This window comes from Ooceraea biroi, chromosome 12, assembly GCF_003672135.1.
Source record: "Ooceraea biroi isolate clonal line C1 chromosome 12, Obir_v5.4, whole genome shotgun sequence".
Lineage (NCBI taxonomy): Eukaryota > Metazoa > Arthropoda > Insecta > Hymenoptera > Formicidae > Ooceraea > Ooceraea biroi.
The window spans coordinates 6,191,714-6,216,799 of NC_039517.1; the positions used below are offsets into that span (position 1 = coordinate 6,191,714).

A 25,086-nucleotide genomic window follows, 5' to 3' on the forward strand; every position below is an offset into this window, starting at 1 on the left:
TCCCGGTCACATAAATTTTCCGCTAAGTCGAGATCGTCGATCGCGACCAAATTGAAAGAGAGGAAACCTGACCGACCGAAATACCGTATCCTGCCGGCGTAATCCTCACGCGTCTTCTTTTATCTTGCAGACCGTAGCCGCGGGTGGGCCACAACGACAGGCAAACGGGGAGGCGGCCCATAACCACAACGGATATCCAGCGCCAGCCAGCTCGAGCACCCATAACGCCCTGAACCCCATGAATAATTTAAACGGTATCAATGCGCAAGCATCGTACGATGCCAAATGACAAACGAAGTAAGCGCCGATATATCGATTGAGTCGCGTAGGGGATGACTCGTGGCACTCGCGTCCCTCTTCACCGCACCGTTCTCATCGTCTTCATGGTTCACCATGTTGAGATCGAGTAACTTTAGCGCATGGCTCGCGGCAGAATTACGCATAATCAATTATTCTATAGCTGTCGAAAGGTATCGTTAAGCTGATGACTGTCGGCGAGCACGATGATACGGTGAAAGGGTGTTACCGCGTATAGAGATATGTATTGTACATTTACATTTAAGGGGTTACATACCTCCATAGCGGCGAAAAATTGATGTGTTTGGGGAATTTTTTTAGGGGGTATATCTGAAATAATAAAGTAAAATATGAATTGCATATGATTTACTGGTCCTTTAAGTGTAAAAAAATAATTTATAATAAATTTTTGAATATTAATAAAATCAAGTTTTGTGGCATTAATTGGACCGCTGCTGAAAAAATGCCCCCTCAGAGTCGGCATGATATCTCCTTGTAACATTGATGGATCTAAAAAATGCAAGAAATTTCTTGTAAAGTAATGTTATAGTTATAGTTTGTCGAGCCAGATTTTTTAATTAAAAAAAATAAACAATTTATGCCATGTCAAAGTTGAACTTCATGTTTTCATGAAAAATTTCGGTCTTTAATCCATTCTTAAAAAAGCCATAAATATTAAGTCGAAATCATTGTTGCCTCTTTTCCGCGATGCTGATTGGTCCTCTCGCTTGGCTCGAACTTCGTGTGGCTTGAACTTCGTGTTGCGAATGTCAGAATGTCATAGTGGCTGTCAGTGCGGTTATATTGATAAAATATTGATAAATAAAACATTAATTGTTTATAAAAATTGTATTAAACAAAATTGCAAAAAAATGGCTCGACAGACTATAGACAAAACGATTACGAAGATTTGAGAACAAACAATTTTTAAAAATATTGAAAACTCTTCGAGTTATCGTGTCGACCGTGTCAAAAAAACTGGTTTCGAGAAAAACGCGTTTACAGTTTGAGAAGTAAAAATCGTGTAAATATTAATTTTTGTAGTGAACTTACGCTTAATCTCCCATTCCAACTTCATATTGCGTGCCTTCCTTCTCGATAATTTGTATATTTTGTACAGTTTTCTGTAATCTGTGGGCTGTTCGAGCTTCTTTGGTAGCCTGCGCCGCGGCCCGCCTCCTGACGCGCGGTCATATTTATTGTTTATCTTCGTCACGGATTGGAATTTTTCACTAATTCTTTTTTTATTATATTTCTAGAAGTATAAAGAATGAAAATCAGTAAAAAAAAATCGATTTGTGAAAATTCTGGAGGTATGTAACCCCTTAAGCGGCCCGCTTCATCGCGATTGCAGATTGAACGAATTCGAGTAGGTTCGTTCTGTGTAAATAGATTATTGCAAGCACGAAAACTGTAACAGTGTCCCGGTGAAATGATTGAACGATTAAGCGGAATAAGCGGCGTAGGAGAACTCAAATATCTTCCTTGGAAGAATAGAAATATGTATGAGGATACGGTTTTTGTTTAAAGAAAAATACAGGGTGTCCCGGGTTTTAACCGACAAACTGCGGGAGCATATTCTACTAGTGGAAATAAGAAAAAATTCTTATATCGAGTTTGCTTAGAAATGCTTTATTACAAAGTTATAAACCAATATTGAAAAGAAATATCAGATAAGTAACAACGGATTTTTTCACAAAAATAAAAATTATCTACGCAATGATTTAGCGACGCATTTCAAAATGTTGTCCTTGCACATCGATACAAGCTAGACATCGACGTAGTACAGAATTTGTTACAGTACGACGTTCCTGAAAATTTTGTTGCATCTCAGTAACTGAATTAGTAATTCGTTGCTTTAAATCTATCTGGTACTCTCCTGTTAGGAAATCTACGTCGATACTCTCGTACGGCAGCTCGTGCATTTCCGTCACAGAATCCGTACACGAAATGAATATCAGTGTATTCCTCATTTGAAAACACTTTTGGCATTCTGATAGTAATAGTGAACATGAATACATGTGAATACACGTAACATAAACATCTTCGACCTTCCAAATTCTACACTATGTTCCGTTGTTACTTATCTGATATTTCTTTTCAATATTGGTTTATAACTTTGTAATAAAGCATTTCTAAGCAAACTCGATATAAGAATTTTTTCTTATTTCCACTAGTAGAATATGCTCCCGCAGTTTGTCGGTTAAAACCCGGGACACCCTGTATAGATACAACGTTTCCTGAAAGCTGATAAAATTGCAGAGCGAGCGCTTCTTCTACGCCATCTTATTTGACGAATCGCATTTCTCAGACGAAGTATTATTGCGTCTCCGATGCAAGAGATAGAACGTGAGGGAAGAATAATATAATATAAATCTAAAATATCTTTGGTTCTCTCTCGCTCGATTAGCTTCATGTATTCAAGACGCGACTCGTCTTCCCCACGCTCGACTGTCTAGACGATAAAAAAATAGGTAAAGAAGTAAGATAGGTAGATAGTTAACACGAGACGTGTGTATTCGCCAGCTACGGTGAATTATTGGTGCTCTCTAGATTATAATTAATCGCGGTCCAGTTCAATCAAGCATGGAAACTGACAGACGCGAATTGCTAAGACGAAAGATCAATACGGAGACCGAAAGTGACACCCACACAGGAGAAATGTATGGACTAGACAAGCGTATGGTCGCTTTCGATTTCTTCCGGATTTATTTACTCTCAATCTTTCTTCTACAAGTGCATGTATCGACGTCGAGACTTCCGGCCGGTTCGAGATACCCTTAACGGATCGTCGCGTCACGGGAAATCCGAAACTCCGGGGTGGTAATAAACTTTGGTGTCTCGCGTTTAATGTCCGCCTCGAAGGCAGAACGTGTCGGCGAGAAGGCACATAGCCGTGACCCTTGAAGAAGGGTCCTGCCGGACCGAAGACTGGATCGAAGAAGGACGAGATCGAATCGGCGAGCTCTGCGCGAGCGACGCGGTGCAGCAGCAACAGCAGCAACCGCTCGCCAGCTCGCTACCCCATGGGGCTCATACGTTAGGGGTGACTTAAGCATTGTTTCAACTTCGAATCTCCCGGCAGAGGTCCAGATTGATGTCGCGAACTTTTCCGCTGCCTTATTTGCGAGTCAGATAACGAGGCTGAGTTATGCCGAAAGTTCTCTCTCGCGTTCTCTTCCTCCGGCCTGGCCAGAGTGCTGATCGTATCGGATCACGAGGAATACCCGCAGTCGAGAAGGATGTTTTATTTCCTCCCTTTAGCAATCTTCGGGGATTCGTCGTCGATGCCAAAAGTACCTATGTCGAACGATAATAGGCTGCCAGCTGCGTCGAGGGTTAACCCTTAAAGGCGCGAGACTTTCACGGTTTTCCGACCGCGGTGCGAAATAACGAGGGAGAGTATTTGTTCTTGGCGATTGGCGAAGGGAGGCAATGATCGGTGTCGATTGGCGGAAGGGTTCAAGGGACAGATATTGGAGCTGCACTCTCGCGAAGCTAACTGGTGTCGGCTGTGAATCTATTGTTGATAAGTTTTGTTAAAAAACATTTTTCTATGCGCCTTTTTTGTTGCATAATCGTAAGTGATTTTACACGATTTTAGTATATCTTTATGAATACGTTCGCTCATCAGTGTTACTTTCTTACGAAACGTAGTTTTCTAATTTCGTTTTGAGATGTGTTCAGAGATGTGCGTATAAATCATGGCGACAGCAATCACTACGAATACGAATAACATACGCAACTAATAACGAGTGCCAATTTATTAACGCACCTTTTCTGATTTTTCTTTACGGATGAACAGCGATTTATTTTAATGTAGTAAACGTTGCATTGGACTGATAATGATTTCGAATCGTCGAGACAATACAAAAAGACTATTGCTGACTTAAAATCTTGTGATACTGTGACAAGAGAACCTTCAATGCTGTACCCATCGCGAGCGTTAAAGTCGCTCGACTAAATCAGACATCGTCTTTTAAAAGCAACGATTTCCATATAAAATTCAATAAAATCTTAAATGTTTAATATAAAAATTTCAGTCAGTATATAAAATACATTACGCAAAAGTCTTCAAGCTTAGCTTTCCTAAGAGATTGTGACTGAGAAAAACGAGCACATGATTTCCTTCAACATCTAAATGTGTTTCATCGACTATCATAAATCATTCTCTCGCAGAGACAACGTGACGATTCCAGAATAAAGAACCAGCATAGTTCCTAACGCGAAACGTTTTCGATTACGATCACTGATGACACATTTATATCGTCTATCCAACTATCAAATGAACATTTAACAAAGTGCAGCCAGCGTAAGTAACCGGAACCCTTTTGTACATTGTATCCTATGGTATTCACGGATCGCTTTCTAAATCGTGCGTTGTATGTATTCAATATTGCGCTTGGATCACGATGTACGAAAGAACCGAGATATTAATTAAGGAACTGTGTACGTTCGCTAGTATATAGGCACGTTTTGTATCATAGATCTATCATAGAAGTATTAATAAATTTGTTTCGATGTTATGCAAACAATGTGTGACGATTTGTTATAATCCTCCCTGGCTATCAGCCGGAAAAGGCGGCGTTTCCATTTCGTCCAGCTTCCTCCAGAAAGGTTTACGTTCCCATTTCGGTTCCGCAAGGCGCGGTATTGATTCGCGACGTTGTGCGACGCGAGAATCAACGCGCGGAATGACTTTTGCTGCCTCTTTCGGAGCTACCCTCTTGCATCCTCTGTTCGCGTTTCCTTGAATTATTTAAGGGCGCTACGTGATTGGCCGACAAATCCGGTCTGCCTCAATAATTTACCAATCATACACGGTCCTTTGTGTTTTATACGCCGCGTTTCGAATAAATCGCATTGTGTATTCAGGAGAGCGGAATCCAACTCTATTCGGGTGCGAACGCGAACCCTCTCCGCGTATCCGGCGCCGAAAAAAGGCGAAGCGAAGAAACGGAAGAGGAAGCAACCGGAGAGATCGCGAAGGGGTCGATCGCGCACGGTTCGCACGAATTGACTCGAAATTCGGCTGAACATCGCGAATTTATGACGAAGCTACGAAGGCGCGCAATATCCGTGCTCCTCATGCTCCTCATGCTGGCAGCACGAATATCGCTAACGTGAGGATTAAGTTTAATACTTAACAACCTAACTGTATGATGAACCATTTCTTGAAATGGAAACTCGACAGATATCGTATTAAGAACTCGAGAAAGACACGAGAAATTCTAACTTCCAACTATAATATTCAATCCAACTATAATATTCCGACAGATTTCGCTTGAATAATCGCGTAACGAAAGACGACCGAAAGCAGCCACGATGAATACTCGTAGTTCTCCTCTTGGTAATCCATAAAACACACCATCCACAAAGCAATTTGTTTCCCGAGAACGAATACGCTCGCGATGCTTTTTAATATCGGCGTATCCCGACGGCATTTAGCGTAACAACCGTTGCTGGATAACGAAGGATGATTTAACGTCACAGATGAAACTGCTTATCTATAAACCAACGAGCGGGTAGCCGAACGGTCGGTAAGTAAACGAAGCGGGAAACGAGAGAAACGGCCGAGCATTCGATGCAAATTGGCAATTTTTTCTCGTACAGCTCGCGGTAATCATTGGCAATTAGAGCACGGTTATCCTCCCCCCAGCGCCTCGATAAATGTTATTTATGACCACGATTATCCCGGGCGCACCTAACCGGCCGAAGGATCGCCTAATTGCAACCTTCGAACCATCTAATTGACGGACAATTATCCCTGTTTGTGTAAAATGTGGCACTTTGTTGCGAGCGTAAGTGAGAAACTTCCCATAATCCCATCGTATTATTGTAGAGTCAATGTTATATCATATTAATTAACTATTTTATAGCCAGTTATAAGAGAAGTATCGGCAAGAACTTGCCATTCAAAAGCACAAGAATGAAACGAGCCCAATCGTTCCGTTTGCAATGCAAAATGAGAATAATGCGAGAGAATCTCAATGGACATCGCAATAAAGGGACGAAAAAATTCGATTCTGTGCCCGGCTTTTTTGAGGGCACTTTTGATGAACGGAAATTTCAAGACGCGCGAATAAAAGAAGCGCACATCTAATAACCGTGATTGCCGGCATCCGTTTACTCGGAACTGCGCATCGAATCGCGTTCTCTCTTCCCGGATCGTTATTTTCGTTCGGGCTACTCCCCGTGTTTAATCGCCAGCAAATTACCCCGTCGAATCGCAAAACTCCCCGCAGCTACGAACAACTTGGGAAGCAAGCATCATTATCTGCGAGCTAACAATTTTTCCAGGCGTCCTGTCTTCGTCGTAAAAAGAGGGACGTCGGTGCGCAACGTCGCGGCGGGCTCGCGTAAATTGCTCACGCAAATCACGTATCGCACCGACTGGAGACCGCGGGGGAAGCCGGTGAGGATATCGCGGTTCTTTTCCGTGCACGCGGCCGCGTGGTCTCTGAAACAATATTATTAGTAAAAGCCGCGCTCTCTCATCCCGGCTGCTTCGCGCTCGGCGAGTACGCGCGAAGAGAAATGGCGGGCCGCGACGGAGGAGCGATTAATTAAAAGAGCAAAAACTGTTTTCATAAAATTCATTTGCGGAAATATGCGCCGACTGAAATAATATCCGGTCGCTGATGGTAACGCGTGTCCCGTTCTGACGTAGCCGCTCAGTAACCGCGCGCTGCCGCGTCCCGTCGCGTCCGAGTATAAAAAAGCAAGGCGAATAAAAATGGAGGCTGTGCGATGCAAAAGTTTTCGCATTTTTTGCGCCCTACCATAGCATATAGTGGTCACGTGTGTAAATGAGCTTCGCGTCCCATAGCTTGAGCTTTAAGTCGATCGCGCTGATATTAAAGTTCATCTCGGAGCTGACCGTTACGCGCGCATCTGCCTGCATTTACCAAGCATCAAAGTAACCGTCGCGAAACAGCTGATTGCGATTCGCGCGTGACAATGTTAAATATTAAAATCGACGTTGCGATAATCGTACAAGTGTAATATAAAAATGATAGCACGAAGCAGGCAAGATGACGATCCGACGCATGTATCAATTCTGATACATGATTGTTTTTGGAACAATATGCAGTTTTACGATTTTACAATTTTACGATTCCACAAGACAGTAGACGAATTAAATATCGAATCGACATGCCGCGAAACTTGATCGACGGCTCATCCCGAAATAACGCGTGTACTCGCGCGAGTACTCGCGCGGCTCGTCCACTCTCATCCTCATCCTCTTTTTCTCTCATCACCATTCACCCGTAAAACTCTCACCGCGCCTTTCTGAATCCTGAGTTCTTTCTTGCTCCGGCCGGCATCCCTCGCAACGCGCTTTTCGCCCTATCATTTCGTCGAGCGGCGCACCGGCACGTGATTTAAGCGGGCGTAAAAGCGGCCGTTAAAAAACAAGAAAGCTCCTTAACTCCCACTTTGATTGGCCAACTCGGTTTATTAAAACGTCTCGCGCGACACCGGCCGCTCGTTCTTTTTTTTTCTTTTTTCTACTTTTTTCCACATTCTCCCGTTCGTAACGGCAACTTCTCGAATGCCCGGCCGTATTATTTCGTTGCCCTCTTTCATCCTTGGGTTTTACTGCTTCTTCGAAGCTTCAACCCAAGTGATACCACAGGGCACATTCGACCCTTTCGTTAACGATACTTCTCAAAACTAAGGATGCGAATGTATTCTTGCGAGCGTATTAAGAACTGTATTAAGCGAGTAACCGAGACAACGCGACAAAAGTGTTTGTCAACGGACAGAATCTTGATTGACCATCAGCAATATATAAATAAAAAAGATTGCAATGTCGAATCACAGGAAAACTAAACTCGCATCATGAACTATCATTATTTTGTCTCGCGAATTTTCTTAGATTTCCTCCTAAAGTTAGCGGAATTTAAATTTAAACCGTATTAGCATATCTTCGTATCGCTCAGCATTACACGCGACGTTTCAATTTATATTAACGTTTCAGTTACAATTTACGTAGCACATGATTTAATCTCGGCGCGGTGTGCTGCACAGAATTCCATGATTATTCATCGCATTCCACGATTATACACGCTCTCCATAGTTGCACGGCGTTATTTTTTACTTTAATGAATAGTGGTTATCGCGGCCACGTAATCGCATAAGCGAGAGTCACGTTTCATAGAAAATCCCTACCTTCACATCCTTCGCCCTCTCTCATTCTTTCAACCCTCTCGTTCGGCCCCTCAACCACCCCCCTCGCCCCACCACCACCGTGTCGCTCCTCTGTAATATTAATTAATAAGGCAACTTCCGTCGGACGAGATACTTGCTACTAATTAAGAAATACCTACCGTGCGCTCTCTTTTCCAGCGTCAGGGGCGAGGAGGTGGAAAAATAAGAGGTAGAAATTCCACGCCGCTCTGGCACCCTTGAAACGAGGTAAACTTAATCCTCGGCCAAGTTAAACCAACTGCTAAGCTTTTCATTATGCCAAGAGCGAGCGATGAGGGGGAGGGAAGAGCGCCAACTCGGCTGCGGGGCACCGCTTTTCGTTAATGCCGCGAAACCCCGCACTCTGATATCGCATTTTCGCAATCGGGCAGGCAACTCTGCACGCCCGTTTCTTAAAGTATCTCGAGATGCGTGAACATGTACGCGCCATCGACGCGGTATACTCGAAAACGCGAACAAGGCAGAGTGAAACAACTGTGACCGAGTGGAAAATAAAGGAGCAAGTACGAGCGCATCGGTCGGATCAGTTTTCACGACGATCAACGCGTATCAGCGTGAGTGATATCGTCGTTTGGCCTCGCGTGAGATTTCCCGCGAGCGAGATTACGAGCTCAGGGTTACTCGGCTAAGGACTGGCATAATTCCAAGCGGCGGAACGGTTCCTAGGAAGCTTGATGCGTCCCAGGAGTGCCCTCGCCGAGTGTTTTTCCGTGATGAGAGCGAAGGTTCGGAGTCGGGGGTGAAGCCGGAACTTCGAATTCGCGGGACGCCGCGCGGAAGGCGACGAAAAGTTTTACGAGCGCGCCAGCCGGCCGGCTGGTTTGAATTGCATCAATTAAAAAAAGCCGTTCCGCAAAAATTCCATAACGCCGCGTTGCGGCGCGGTGTGGAGCGGCGCAGAGCGATGCAGAGCGATGGGTGGAGTGTCGCCGCGTCAAATGTCCCAGCTTTCGCCGCTTTTCCCGCGTTTCCCGCGCGCCGGGAAAGCACTTTTATTCGTTCGCACCTCGTTTTGTCGCGCGACCGATAACGACCGGCCACCACGACTTAGGCATTAGTCGTAATTAATCCGCGCGTTCGCCCGGCCATTATTAATCGACGGGTCCGTTAAATAAATTCTACCGCAAAAAACGCCAAATAAATTTTGCTCCGTGCAGCGGGGAAATTATCAAACGCCCGTTACGTGTAGAAAAAGAAGAAAGCATGGCGATTAGCGATCGAAGCAGACGTGTTCAGAGAATTTTCAGTAAGGACTGAGAATTCTCAGTAAGGATCTCGTCGCTTTGTACAGAAAATTGTCTCCATTTTCTGCACGGAAAATGGAGACAAGCGCCAGTCTTTTTCGTGCGTCTCTCAGTCGATACTTATTGTTCACTGGCTATGAAGAGGAGACTAACGTAACAACGGCACACGTGCGCAAAAGTATGCATACGTAAGCGGAAGTCAAAGCATCCGAACTATCTTTTCATTTTGCTTTGTCCCGCGCGCGCGGGGCGGGATATATATATGCATATGAAAATATGTGAAAAGGGTCGTCTATCTTGCGCGAGGGTAGCGGGCGATGGAAAAATGTCGTCACTCGGACAAACAATTTCCCTGCGACTGTCGCCTCGCCGGTTGGTAACAGAAAGGGGTGAATTTAAAAAGGACGCCGAGAATCGACAAAGCCTCCAACGACTAGGTGTGTCCTGCGATTTTGTGATTTAAGCAATGGCGAGAGAACACGCGCAATTAATATCACATTTTAAAACAGAACGGATAAAAAGGACTGTCACGCTGCATAAGGAAAAACGAGGAAAAACGCGACGAAAATTGCTTTTCCAAGAGAGAACGCGAATATCGAGCCCGAACAAACTGTTTTTATATAAGGTAATTTGATTAGCTCGAGTCACTGCTCGCGAGTCTGAAATAATCTCGGCGGAACTAGGCGAACAAATACCACTTAATTGCTTTATGGCCTTTCGCGAAAGGGAAAGAATCTCGACCGCGTCGCAAAAGGCGCTCGGGTAAGTTCAAAGGCTTCAACGCGAGAAAGACGAGGAAACCTTTGAAAAATTATGAAACGATAAAAAAACTCGTTACCTATCCTCGTTCTCTCACCCCAGCAAGGAGAGAGCAGTTTCTCAATCGTGCGTCTCGTAACTCAATTTGAAAATAAATCACTTAACGACTACTAGAGAAAGAGAAACGGTAGAAGAGAGGAGAGAAAACTTATATTATCAAAAGAACGCACGTTTATGTAGAATAATGAGATATACATATATACACGTCAAGAAATAAATCTGAAGTTACGATGGGAAAAATTTAAGGAAAAAGCTAAAGAAGAGAAACTAGATATATAAAATGTGAATAATAATTATATTTAAAATTAAATTAATCTAATTAATTACTCTGCAATTAAGCAAAATTTACGTATAATTTAAACTATATTAGAACGGAAGTCCGCTCAAATAATGTAGCAAAACTTGATTTTGGCTTTATTCGATTCAGAGTTTACCGGTCAATAACGGTCAATCTTAATGGCAATTAATTTTAGTATTTTCGAACTGAAACTCATACTGGCGGTAAGAATAATCACCTATGTATAAATCTCATTAGCTAATCAAGTCGCGGAAATTTTCGACATCCGCCGGATGACACTTGCGCGACAGTCTCCTCAATTATTCGCATAACTGACGACAGAAAATCGCGTTATTCGCGCTTACATATCGAGCAACTTGAAATAACGTTCATTCGCGGCTCTCGCAAGACGCGGTCACAAAATCTCTCGATAGTTTTACTAGGAGATCCACGCTTTGCCAGTCCAAATTCAGCGGATCACCCGCCACCCGCTCTCTTAACATTAGACAGACTTGCGGCCACTCGTCGGCGACGACTTCCCTCCTAAAAGGGGTAACACACCGCGCACGAAGCCGCAGTGGAGAAGGGAAGGACGATTCTTCCGGGGTGGAGTTCTCGAATGAATCGAGCAATCTTGAGGTCCTTTGTTTTCGAGAACTGCCACTTGTAAATATAATTACCCCGCCGTACCCCGCTCACCTCCTCTGGCTCACTATCCTCGCCCTCTCCTGTGCCTCTTCTCCCCTGTGCCCTACTACTCCATCGCTGTCTCTAATTTGATTCCGCGGTTGTTTTCACCCATCCTCCCTCTCTCCCCCTCGCCCCCGGGAAGGGCTGTCTTCTCCTGCCCAGCCACCACCCCGGAATACTTCCTCTCCACCCCCCGGTGTTCCGTTCTGTTCTGGGCGCTTCGCCCACGCATTGTCTCTTGTCTCTTCATTCAAATTACCCTCCGCTTTCCCATTCTCGCGCCCGGTACAACTCGCTACCGTAGCCTCTTCCCGCCCTCCCGTCCCCGCGAGCTCTCTCGTTCCGGCCTTCTGTCCCTACTCCAGCCCCGCAGTTTTCACCCTTATTGTTGCGGTTTTATTGAATCCGCTGTGCATTGTCTGCGCGCGAGCGAGACGCGGCTGTTGTTCAAAGAAAATTGGCGCGCGGTTTCGAAAATGTTCGCCGCCCCGGTCCTCGTCCTCGCCCTCATCCCTTCGCCTCCGAGCTCTTCTGTTCATCTTTCAACCAGACGCGCGGCTCGCTCGCGAGATCGGGTTTCACGGCTGCGTAAATACGATGAAAAGATCGACGACGTAATGTCGTAACGTCGTTGCACACATCTTTCGATAGAGTCACGCTGCTGTGCACACGTCAGCCCTTTACGTAAGGCCAGCATCGGTGGAAGCGGCCGCGCGTCATCCGTCAGATGTTTCACAGAAAGCTAGTTGCAAAAATCGTAATTATGCAGTAAGGTATGAATTAATACGACATCGTCGGTAATTAATTAATTCGACATTTTCCACGAAGGCTGAAAAATTACAGATTCAGAAATGCAAATTGTGTGAACGTGCATTATGGACTGTTTAACATAAAATTAATTAAGGAATGGTATTTTACATATGTTACATATGCTGAATAATGCTTGGCCATATAAAGATTCTTTTACTACAAAGAGCATATTATTTCACGGTATAATGAAATACTCGAATAAAACCTTCACAAAAGCGCGGGACAAAATGTGTCGCGAGCCGTGTTTGAATCTCCGACGCTTGCTGAGAATCCATAAGTTCGTTTCGGAGCAGCGGGGGATGGAAAAAAGGGCGCTTAATAGCCGTCAGCCTCGTGGCTGTTGACTCGTGTAATGAAAATCAAGAGTAATCGAGAGGGCGATGGCTTTTGTCGGGACGCATGAATTTCGACGGACGGCCATTAATTATTCGAAATTAAATATCCTTCGCCGGCTTTAATTAAAATGTTTACGATATCGTTTAACCGGCTTATCGACGACATTTCGCACTGTTGATATATTAAAAACAGATCAATTCACTCGTCACAAATGTGCTGATATTGTATTTTTCGTATTAGACGTGCATAGACTGTAAGAAACAATTAATATTTAACCGCAATAAACAATATGATTGACTATAATACCTCGAAATCCGAGCTAAGTCAAGCTCATCGAATCCCCGCCGATTCCCTGCTTCGAAATCGATGCTAATGCAATTATCCGCGTACCTTAGGTAATATTTCCGTAATTAAAATTCCGTTCTCTCTCCCAGGAACCGGTATGTCCTGCAGCAGCCTTCACCACCGCTGACTCTTGCGAGCAAACGATTCTTGTTTGTCTTGCAAACAAAGGGTTTCTCGCGGAGGTCGGAGAAACGTCGCGGGGTGGACGATGGTGGTCGGTGAGGGAGGTGGCGAGGATGAAAATGCGCGGTGTAGGAAGCGACAGGAGGAGAAAACAGGGGCAGAATTATTACATCTTTTGTCCGAAGGCTCGAACCACCCCGTTTGCGGAATTGCGCGATCGCGATTCAACCCTGATTGCGGGCTCCGAATGCCGCACGCAGATCACCGGAACCTTTGTTACTTTTGACTAATTTCCACCGGATAGAATCTGTTTCAACTCGAACACTCCCGCGAATGGATATATTGCACCATTTTTATGACATGATGCTAATTTCTAGTTGCTATGCTACTGGGACATACGTATTAAGATATACAGGGTGAGGCGGGGTGAGGCACCTAAAACAGGCCACCTGAATATCTCGGCTGTTATTGATGATAGAAAAAATGTGTCAGACCAAACTTGCATAGTTTTTTATTAGGTGGACGCGTAGAGGTCATATGAAGGCAACTTCGTTTTTTTAAATGGTATGATATGTTTTTTTACGTACCATCTAGTAGAGCGTTTGAAAATGCGCACATTGATCTACAGGTCAAAATCATTCAAGGTCACTGAAGGCCAACTGCAAGGGAAAATAATTTACTTTATATTGCCTAGAGTTCTCTGCTATTAAAAATACTGTAAACTCAGAAAGGAAAAAGTTCTAGCCGTTAGAAATTTTTTCTTTTCCGAGAAGTTCTGAGTTGTTCATATCTATATTTTTTATATTGCCTAGAGTTCTCTGCTATTGAAAATACCGTAAATTCAGAAATGAAAAAGTTCTAGCCGTTAGAAATTTTTTCTTTTCCGAGAAGTTCTGAGTTGTTCATATCATTATTTCTTATATTGCCTAGAGTTCTCTGCTATTGAAAATACCGTAAACTCAGAAATGAAAAAGTTCTAGCCCTTAGAAATTTTTTCTTTTCCGAGAAGTTCTGAGTTGTTCATATCATTATTTCTTATATTGCCTAGAGTTCTCTGCTATTAAAAATACTGTAAACTCAGAAAGGAAAAAGTTCTAGCCGTTAGAAATTTTTTCTTTTCCGAGAAGTTCTGAGTTGTTCATATCATTATTTCTTATATTGCCTAGAGTTCTCTGCTATTAAAAATACTGTAAACTCAGAAATGAAAAAGTTCTAGCCGTTAGAAATTTTTTCTTTTCCGAGAAGTTCTGAGTTGTTCATATCTATATTTTTTATATTGCCTAGAGTTCTCTGCTATTGAAAATACCGTAAATTCAGAAATGAAAAAGTTCTAGCCGTTAGAAATTTTTTCTTTTCCGAGAAGTTCTGAGTTGTTCATATCATTATTTCTTATATTGCCTAGAGTTCTCTGCTATTAAAAATACTGTAAACTCAGAAATGAAAAAGTTCTAGCCGTTAGAAATTTTTTCTTTTCCGAGAAGTTCTGAGTTGTTCATATCATTATTTCTTATATTGCCTAGAGTTCTCTGCTATTAAAAATACTGTAAACTCAGAAATGAAAAAGTTCTAGCCGTTAGAAATTTTTTCTTTTCCGAGAAGTTCTGAGTTGTTGATATCTATATTTTTTATATTGCCTAGAGTTCTCTGCTATTGAAAATACCGTAAATTCAGAAATGAAAAAGTTCTAGCACTTAGAAATTTTAACCTTCAGTGACCTTGAATGATTTTGACCCGTAGATCTATGTGCGCATCTTCAAACGCTTTACTAGATGGTACGTAAAAAAACATATCATACCATTTAAAAAAACGAAGTTGATCTTCATATGACCTCTACGCGTCCACCTAATAAAAAACTATTTAGAACAAATTATGTGTCCCTCGAAACCATGCAAGTTTGGTCTGACACATTTTTTTCTATCACCAATAACAGCCGAGATATTCAGGTGGCCTGTTTTAGGTGCCTCACCCTGTATAAAATATAGTATGTCTTTATATTTTTGTCCTAATAAATTATAAATTCCATAAAATCGCAGTCTGCAAAAGTACAATAATTATGAGTGCAGATAGAGCAGAAGATTACATTGTGCATAATTTAATAATTTACGTTTGTTAATATTAAAAATCGTATTCCTTCCCTAGACAATTAAACGATATTACCACGATGTGGCGGACTTTAAAATTTAATACTAATATATATATACTTGACGCCCGTTGCACCGTCGCCGATCTACCCCTTCGGGTAAGTTTAATTCTTGTAGGTCCCATCGGTGACTTTATCGCGAGAAATTGCCACGCTCCGGAAACCGTCGTTACAGCATCGTTACCGTAAGAACTTACTGCGGGCACTGTTACGGCTAATGGTACCGAACTTGGTTAACTTTCAGTTTTACCGCCGATTCGGATTAAGAATTTATGATAACGACTGGTTCTCGGTCTATTATCCACCGCGAAGGGGCCAACGAGACGTTTTCCAGCATCGCGCTTTAATTATGACACTCGAGCACTTATTTTTCCGTCTACAAAGATATTACACCATGCCAGGGGGATGTTCATCGTTCGTTATGCCATGTAAGCGCTTTTATGTAGGAATTGATACAGATGATCAGAACGCGGAAGGATTTCGTGCATCATTAAGGCTGTATCACGTGTGAAAAAAACCAAAGAGTATGTTTAAATAATTACGTGTGTATAATTCTTTTCGCGTTCTATAATTCATTATTATACACGGAATAATAAGTACGAAAATTTTAGATACTTTGGCGCGTCTGCGTTTTCGCTCCTTTCTCTCTCTTTCAGCACAGCGTGGTACAGCTTTAGTAGCTTTCGATGAGGACAAAACACCCCGTTGCCCGAGGAAAAGATGCGAGTCTCGTGTGTCATCTAATCCGAGAGGACCTCTCGCCGACAGGCAATTGCATTAACGAAGAAACATGATGCGACAGCAACGAACACACGCGATCAGAGGCCAGGAGTTATAACTCCACTCGGCTCTCCATTTTTATCCTCCCTGCCACCCGTACGAAAGTACACCCGTGGCGTGGCAACTTCTTCGCAGTCGGCTAACTTCTGCTAATAATGGCGAGACATTAATTTCGTGCGATTGGGCCCGGCGGACGGCCGCGACAAAGGCAACAAGCGGGGTAGTTTGGCAAGGAGGACGAAGTCGGCTGAGAGATCATCTCTCTCTCTCGTCTTCTCCCAGCGAAATGGGAGAATCCTCCTCGCGCGAGTCCTCCCTCGTTCGAGCATTCGAATTCTCTCTGCGACGAGACGAGAAAGAGGAACAGAGAGAGAGAGAGAGAGCAACCGAGCTCGAGGTATGCCGTTTTAACCCTTCTTTACGCCGCGGCCGTATAATCCTTCCCTCTCCTCCCGTGAACGGAGCGGTCTGTATAATCGTGCCACACTGGTGTTCCCGTGGGAGCCGTTGCTCCCGACACGATTCTCCGAAGGACGAAACGACGAAAAGTTTAATGAGTCCGCCACGCGTTCTCGGTCGCTAAGATTGCCACTCCCTCGTGATTCCGATTTGTAAGACTCGCGAGAGACGCGCGAGAACAGAGTCGCGAGCGATTGATGATCATGGCTTTGCGCATTGTCATTAATGTGTGCCTGTGAATAATTGCAACGTAGGTAAGTTAACGGAGTGTCGGTATGTATTCTCGTCGACTACGTGTACTGTTAATACCATCTCTCGTTACGTTTCGAGAGAATCAGTTAAGGGGGTATTCTAGTGTAAAAGCGGAATTTGTATGCTATTTTGGTGAATTTTTTTTGAAAAAAGTATAAGGTTTTTTGAGGCAGGGTTTTCCCTGCTTATTCATACATATTTGGTGTGTTTCCAAATTTTTGTAGTAGGCAATAACTATAAATAAGCGCTGCACATGATATTAAATAAGAACATGAAAAAACAAGTTGGTCCATGGTTCCCATGAGTTCAGCTGTTCTGCTCATCTGAAACAAAAAAACCAAAGAGATTCTTAATTAGTATGAGTGTGGCTATAGCAGGCACCAGAATGAAAAAAAAATGTTGAAAATTTAAAACATGACTTCATTGAGAAAATTAAGTTTCGATTTGTGCCATTTTTTTCACCATTGAAGGGCTGTAGAAATTCCAAAAAACAATATTTCGACTTGATTGTGGTAGGGGCTATAACCACACATATACTGAAGATGTGTGCAAAAGCCTGAGTCAATTGATTAACTGGTTTTTGAGATATCATGGGAACCAATTTGAAAAACATGGTTTCGAGAAAAACACGTTTAAAGTTTTTCATACTGATTACATAGAGATAATGTTACTTACGATCAATCGGCTAGTCCAGGGCCATACAGGGGACATTCCTCTTGTTCGTAGAAGTCCTGCAGAGCTGATCTCTCTTCCCTGCGATTCATTCTCTGATCTCGAGAGAAGTTAGTGGAGCGCCGCTCCGAGCGGGTGATGCGAGCTTCGTTCCGGGAGTTTGCGTACATCACCGCTTGCTGACCAATACTAACTCCCATCACGTTCATAAGTTTGAAAATTGGCATAAATCCTTTATTGAAAATTATAACTGCCAAGAATGTTGCTATTTCAACAACTTTCGCGCCAGCATGGAGATGTTTTGGAGCAAAAGTCCAAATCAATGAATTTAGAGATTCATTGTACTATATAACCTGTATTATACAAAGGCTCCAATTCAAATGTACGACCTTCAAAGAATAACGATCTTCCGATCCTACCTAAAATACTAACACAATGCTCTGTTGTGCGCCGCGCGGTCCAACCGCCGAGCGCGCGCCAGAGGTTATTTTCTATTAGGTGCTATTACTTTGTTAATTTTGCGAATCGGGCTAAATCTTCTCGCAGACATATTTTCCATACCATATACTTGCAAAATATGCCAAAAAAAAATTCGATTTTTCTGACATGCTACACTAGAATACCCCCTTAACGATAAGCATCATATTGTCTACATCCGGCGAAGTTGAATCGATTGATTAGATCGAAGGGCAATCATTAATCACCCGCGTTTGCTGCATGACCGTCCGTGCGGTGTAATTATGTTGAACGCGTTCTGCAGTTCGAAACTGGACGAAGACGAAACTTGGTAAGACTGTAGGTCCGCACGACAATTTCGCGACATTTCGCGGCCCTAGACACTAATGGGTCGTCTTAAATATGTAAGGGTAGTCTGCCCACCGGGTGCGGGTAACAATAAACCAACACTTAAGACACACTCCGGGGCACAATGCCAAGTCGCACCCTCGGCGCTAACGATCTCACTTACGAGTTACCTTCTGCGTGTCGCAAGCAGCTTGATATGCAAGATTGCCTTTTAAATACAAAATTTACAATCGACTGTCTCTATTATTTTGTTAATTGAATTTATCGACATCTAAAACTAATACTAATTAACTGCGATGATAACCATTTTATTAAAATAGAGTAAACTGTTCATAAACTAAGCAATTCTAATTTTTTGAAAAAGCCGAGGCGATTTTTAAACATTTACATTTTGATTTTCCAACTATTATGATCTGGATCAATTTTGATTTTATACGAAAGATCATTTTTTGATTAACTAGTCATCCATATGCAATCAAGACGTGCTTTGCTAGAAAGTCACTACGCTACGTACAACTTGAGCCGACCGTCTTGCCGCAGCGGAGTCTCGACGGACGTGCATTTTCTCTCATACGCGAGATAAATACGATTCGGGCAGCCACCCCGGCACGTCATAAAAGCTAACAATGATGGAAATATTAGTTCTTAAAGCCGCGCAGGGTGTCGTTAACGGCACTCACGCCTTTTCTCGTTAAAACCATGGCGCGCGAAGATCTGCCGTTCCCCTGGCGCCCGTCGAATTTCTTTGCAAATTTTCCGCGTCTCTTTCGCTCCTCCGCTCTCCCGACGCTCGCGTGACACGAGCCGCAGTTATAACTCCCCATAACTTCCCTTCCCATTATAGTATTGTGGCGAGTCGACGGGGAAAGGAGCGCGAATGGACTTCGCTTTTCGGAGTTACGTCTTAATCACGTCGTTCGCCCTTCTCGAGTACTCCCGGTGCACGTTCCCAGGGTACAAGCGAGTAATACGGGGGTGATAAAGCGAGAACTGAACCGTGACGAAAATAGCGAGATACTGTCGGATTCTTGTAGATGCATACGTATCGAACATTCCGAACGCTTTTATTTGTTCATTAGTAAACGAACATTTTCTCGCGGAATTTCTTTCGTAGTTCTTAAATTTCGTCTGCTGCATTATTCACGAGCAACCGCGCGACTGATAGCATCGGATCATTATAAATTTAAGCGCTTTTAGCGAAAGCTATGTTGGTCACAATCGTTTCGCACGCGAGAGCTGCACGTTACATGCCGCATTCCAGACGGCTTGCCACCCTTGTTCGAGCTGACCAAGTAGTGTCGCGCTCAAAGTCCAAACGCGTAATTAATCGGATTATCAATTAAAGACGCACCGGCGATTCTCGTAAGCACTTCCTGTGATCATCAATTCCTCGATTATCGGCCCGTTACAATGAACATCAGTGCAAATTGGCGCTTGCGACTGTATCTATTTCTATTGCAATATCTACTATTGTCTATTTCTTTAATTCATAAGTAAATAACTTTAACAGTTTGTTTTAATTTAGAGACGATCTGTTATTTAAAGTTTTGAAATTTTAAAACCTTTTCAGTTACATATATATAATTTTCAGCATAGCATATTTTGACAATGAACTTTTTTCAATTAAAACTGTATTAAAACAGTATCCATACACATCCGTGTTTTGCTAAATTTATTATATAGTTAAGTATCAATTTTTTTTTAAATGGTGGTTTCATTTGTTAAATTCACTAAAATTTCGTTTTAAATTGTTTCCGTTAAAGTTAGCAACATATATGTATATTACATATATATTTTTTCGATACAACCATTATTACTGATTTGGTTTCTAATATCATTGAAATATATGTGAAATTGGGACATTTTCTCTGTATAAAGTAATGCGATGCGTATTTATATTGTAGCAAAAATTATTCGATCCGCCATCGAGCAGTAATCCAAAACATATACAACACCGCCGTGTAACCCACCCAGTTTATATATAAAGATTAAATTATTAATTGATCTGTTGTCCAGTATATATTCTGTTATAACATTTGACGGGTAATAAAGAGTAATAATAATCACAATATTGTGTATGCAAAATAAACAACAGATAATCCGAAATATAAATCTGCAATTGACATTAACTCTGATTCTTCTACAAATAATTATAATACGATGTTGACAAAATTTGTGAAAATTATATACAACGAACCACAGATATAATTATCTAAAATAATTTAGGTTAATGAAAATTTATATCTGCCTGCAGAAAGCGAAAGATTTGCGTTAACTATTCTTTCTATATTTGATTAAGCGTTACATTTCATTTGAATAATCATAAGTTACACTTATGTCGTTTGAAGCATCGATTTCGATCAACAAAAGTAAAAGTAGCTTACTCTACGTTATTCACGTTATTTCATTATATTCTCACGTGACAAATTGTTCATTTATTTTGTTCGCAACAATTTCACGTAATCACTTCATGATCGCGCTTTGATGAACTTCATATTACTCTAACTACTTTGCGATAAATTAAATAACAGGGACAAAGTAAAGAACATATATAAAGCAACATGTCTGTATATGTGTGAAAATTGTAACAAAAATCTAATGAGAAGCAAAGTTAGCATTTATTAAAATCGTTAACATTTTTTCCAATTTCTTTAAGACGTGTATATTCTATGTATACGTATTACGTGCCAAGAGGGTATTTTGCTCAAAATTATATCCCGCTATAAAATTATAAAATTCTCAATGATGTGCTCTATACCCATACAGCACAGAAGCTTGCACCAACATTGCAGCAACGTTGCAACGTTGCAAATTGCAATGCAACAGTACAAAGACATTGCAGAGATACATATCCGCAAAATACCAGCACACTTGTAGCAACATGACATTAATATTTCGGAAACATTGCACAATCAAAATTTGTAATTAATTAATATTAATAATTCATTTTATTAAAACATTGGAGTCTTCCTATCCTAACGAGATTCGTCCAAATCTATTCGACCAATGATGTGTGATGACCAGAATCTGAGCCCGGTAATATATATGTGCATGCGGTGTTTGTCTCTTTCGACTATCTAAAGAACATGGTGGTTGTACGACGCGAGCATCATTCTAAAAGAAAGTAGTTACGTAAAAAAAAAGGTAAGTACTTTTTTATAATATTATGTCTAATTATAGCACTTGTGTGCTGTTAATCTTGTATCTATTAATTATAATAGAGAATCACTCTATTTGCCTATCTCACGGTTTATATCACTATAACCTCAAAATTATGGAAATTCATTAGAAAACTGCATATTAATAGTTGTAATATTTTTAATAACTTTTTCTGTTATAGAAGCTGTTCGTGAAATACACGATCATGCCACTGATACAGAAATTGCTGAATGCATTTCCAAGTGGCTTGCTCAAGCTCCGGTTAGGATTGAGAGATCAAAGTATGTCATTTTACATATAATTCTATACATACTTGCAGTATGTATATTTTTATGTAATTTTATGCCAATATATGAATTTTAATTCCTATTTTATTTTTACAGGCAACATGCAAACAAAAACGAAGAAGATTCAATTATTTAATTAAAGGAAAAATATTTTAACATAATTAAAGGAAAAATAATATCTCAAGAAGAGGATTTTTAAGTTTTTTTTTATAAAGAACAGTTACTTTTTTATAACAAAAATAGAGAAAATGTTTATTTCATTTTTTATTACTATTGTTATATTACATATAATTGTCTATTTATGTTAATAAATAAAAATATTGAAGTTATATAAATAAAAATATTTAAAGTATATAATAATGAATAATTATAATTATTGCAAATTCATTACATTGCAATATTATTATGACGTTTCGTTGCAATGTTCCGAAAAGCGGACATTTTCACATTCCTGCAATCCCATAGCAATGCTGCAGAAACATTTCGCAGTGAATTTGCAATGTTGCTACGTTGCGGTGGAAGATTCCTGCAATATATATGCAATCTTTTCGTGTTGTATGGGTACATGTTCAATTACGTATTATAAGAAAAGAAATATATATTGCATATACTTACTTACTCCACAGTTGTCGCGTCGTTGCATGATGTTTCTCAGATTTCCTTTTCCTCTCTGGTCCATGGATACTCTGTGGCACTCACTCGCGAAAAAACGGCTCTCCCGATTCGGCACTCGCCCGTAAAAGCACTCCCGAGTCGGCACTCACTCACGAGAAAATTCGCGCGATCCCATTAGCACGGCACTCCAATGCGATTTTATCGATTTATCGATATACCTTCTTTAAGACTGGATTCCCGAAAAGATCCGTATTTTATCGTAAACCGATTCAAAACCAGATTAAAAGTACGCGTTTTTGCACCCGAGCGCCCTCGTGCAACACGCGAACGCCGCGAGGTTATATATCGACGAAGGATAAGCGGCATTGCAGCGACCGCTAGTGAGACGATGCACAGAGCAATCCATTTACCGATACTGCAGTAACGCACTTACCGACAAGCAATTAGAGCGAACCTCTTCAGCAAAATACCGGCTAATCGTTGCGCGGCTAACTTCAAACCTGCTTACGCGTCGTACATACCTGCCGGTGGCCGCGCCGCCATGTTGCGTTCGGGACAATACAAATTCGGCGAAATACCGAAACTTGCAAAACTGATTTCGGTCGATTCCAGACTGCGATCGGCGACGCGAAATGAATCAATCCCAGTGAGAAATAAGAAGTCGAAATCTCGATGTCAAGATATAATCGATGCTCACATCAATTTCGATATTCGGGTGGTCACAGTTTTGAGTATTCGTCGATATCGAAATTCTTGAAAAATCGATATATTTCGTCTATTAATAGAGAGCGCTTTTCAATGCGATAAATGAGGTCTACAAATGGAGGGAATTCCATTCCGATCTCTTTGTAAATTGACTCCACTCTATTTACGAATAAGTGAGAAATAATTCGTCGATTGACGTCGAAACGATGCCGAATCGATGTCGAAACCGTAAAATCAACGTCGATTCGACGTCGATCGACGACTCATTTCTCACTGGGTATTTTATAAGACTCGGCAGCGTATTCACTCTTCGTTTCTGTAATATTAATTTGGAACAGCTTTTTTAATTTATCTAAACTGGATATGAGACGGAAGGAGGGTATATAACGCCTTTAACTTACGTTTCCATGTAGCAAAACTTGAACTAAAACTTCTTTTCTTGTACTTATTCTTTTCGTTCGTTCTTCCTTCTAAGGTCTTTATTTCCTTTTCTTTCACTCTTCTTTGCGAATAATTCCAAACACACAATAGACACGTTAGATTAAGGTCGTCGGATGTAACAGAACAGGAGGAGAAACAAGACATAAACAATAGCGCAATGGTGTGGCGCATCTGCGCGCGTGATTGACAGTGGAACCTGGCGGACGATTGTTGGCGCACAATTCGAATGCATTTGTTAAAAAAAACATAAAATTAGCTATATTGTTTTATTACTCGCATAATTGTACATATATATACATATGCATGTGTGTGTGTGTGTGTGTGTGTGTGCGCGCGCGCGCTAATATTTTATAAACTATATATGTTAATATTTTATATATTATTAATATATATAGTTTATAAAATATTAGCGCGCGCGCACACACATACACACACACACACATATGTATATATATGTACAATTATGCGAGTAATAAAAAATATAGCTAATTTTATGTTTTTTTATATTTTATATATATATATATAAAATATTAATATATATATAGTAAAATTAATAAATATATTTATTCATTACCACGCGATTCAATGCACCGTACTGTATACATACATATAATTGTATATAAATCCGTAAACGTATTAAGTAAAAGAACAGAATCAGAGGATATATATTGCTGCAAATTAAAGGTTATTAACACGTTGCAATTCAAAATTTACAGAAATCTGAGAGCACAATTCCATGTATAGACAAACTTTTGTAATATTAAACCGGATACTCAGCTATATGCAAAAGCAGTAATTTTCATTCGTTTAAACTAGGAAATTTATATTTTTATCTCATAAGTCAAATCGATATCTAATCGATATCGAATCGTTGACGATAGACAAACGTGGAATGCATCGATGAAATCTGATAGAATCGACATCGATTCAATATATCATTTCTCACTGGGATGGCACCGGAACCGCGAAATCTCAACGATACGACAAGTCTTCGCACGCAAGGTGGACTTTAAAACGACAATAATCGCGAGAAACACGGAGCTACGCCGAACACGATCCGAACACGATTGCGTAGCGCGCGATTGATATGAAGTTCGCTGATTTTCGGGTATTCGAAGCAGCGGACCAATCACGTCGCGGCTATTGAATTTAATCGAGTAAATTCTAATACCGAAGAGAGAAAGAGAGAGAAAGAAGACACAAAGAAATAAATCAACTTCGTCATTTTATGTAATAAAACGATCGAAATTGCTTGTCAGTGAATCATTACAGAGAATTGATGCCGCCGATTGCGGAATAATGATGTATACGTGCACGTACCTCGCGACAATCGTTCACATGTTACAGTCCCGCTGCTTTTCGCCGCGAAATGTAATTCGGAACAATGCGAGGGCCATTTTGATCGATGCTAGATGTAGAAAGGGACCCAGATAGCCAAGTCTGCCGAAAGCAGATGATGCTAACTATCTGCTATCAACTATTGCCAGCCAAGAGACAACAAATTTGATACAGAAGTTGTTATTAACGATTAATTCGACAAATTGGTGCCGGAAATGTAACAGAGCTTGCTCACAGAATCTAAGAACAGATTGGCGGCAGAAACCGAGCAGAATCTGC

At 41.3% G+C, this 25,086-nt stretch overlaps 1 protein-coding gene across 2 annotated transcripts in view; it reads left to right on the forward strand.

The window, feature by feature from the left end:
• Positions 1-1,225, forward strand: part of LOC105280527 (LIM domain only protein 3) — a 79,993-nt gene extending 78,768 nt beyond the window's left edge. For both annotated transcript variants that reach the window (XM_011341134.3, XM_011341135.3), the window contains exon 6: positions 131-1,225. In XM_011341134.3, the coding sequence (XP_011339436.1) occupies positions 131-289 (159 nt within the window). In that variant the 3' untranslated portion in view covers positions 290-1,225. The remainder of the gene's footprint in view (positions 1-130) is intronic.
• The last annotated feature ends 23,861 nt before the right edge of the window (positions 1,226-25,086 follow it).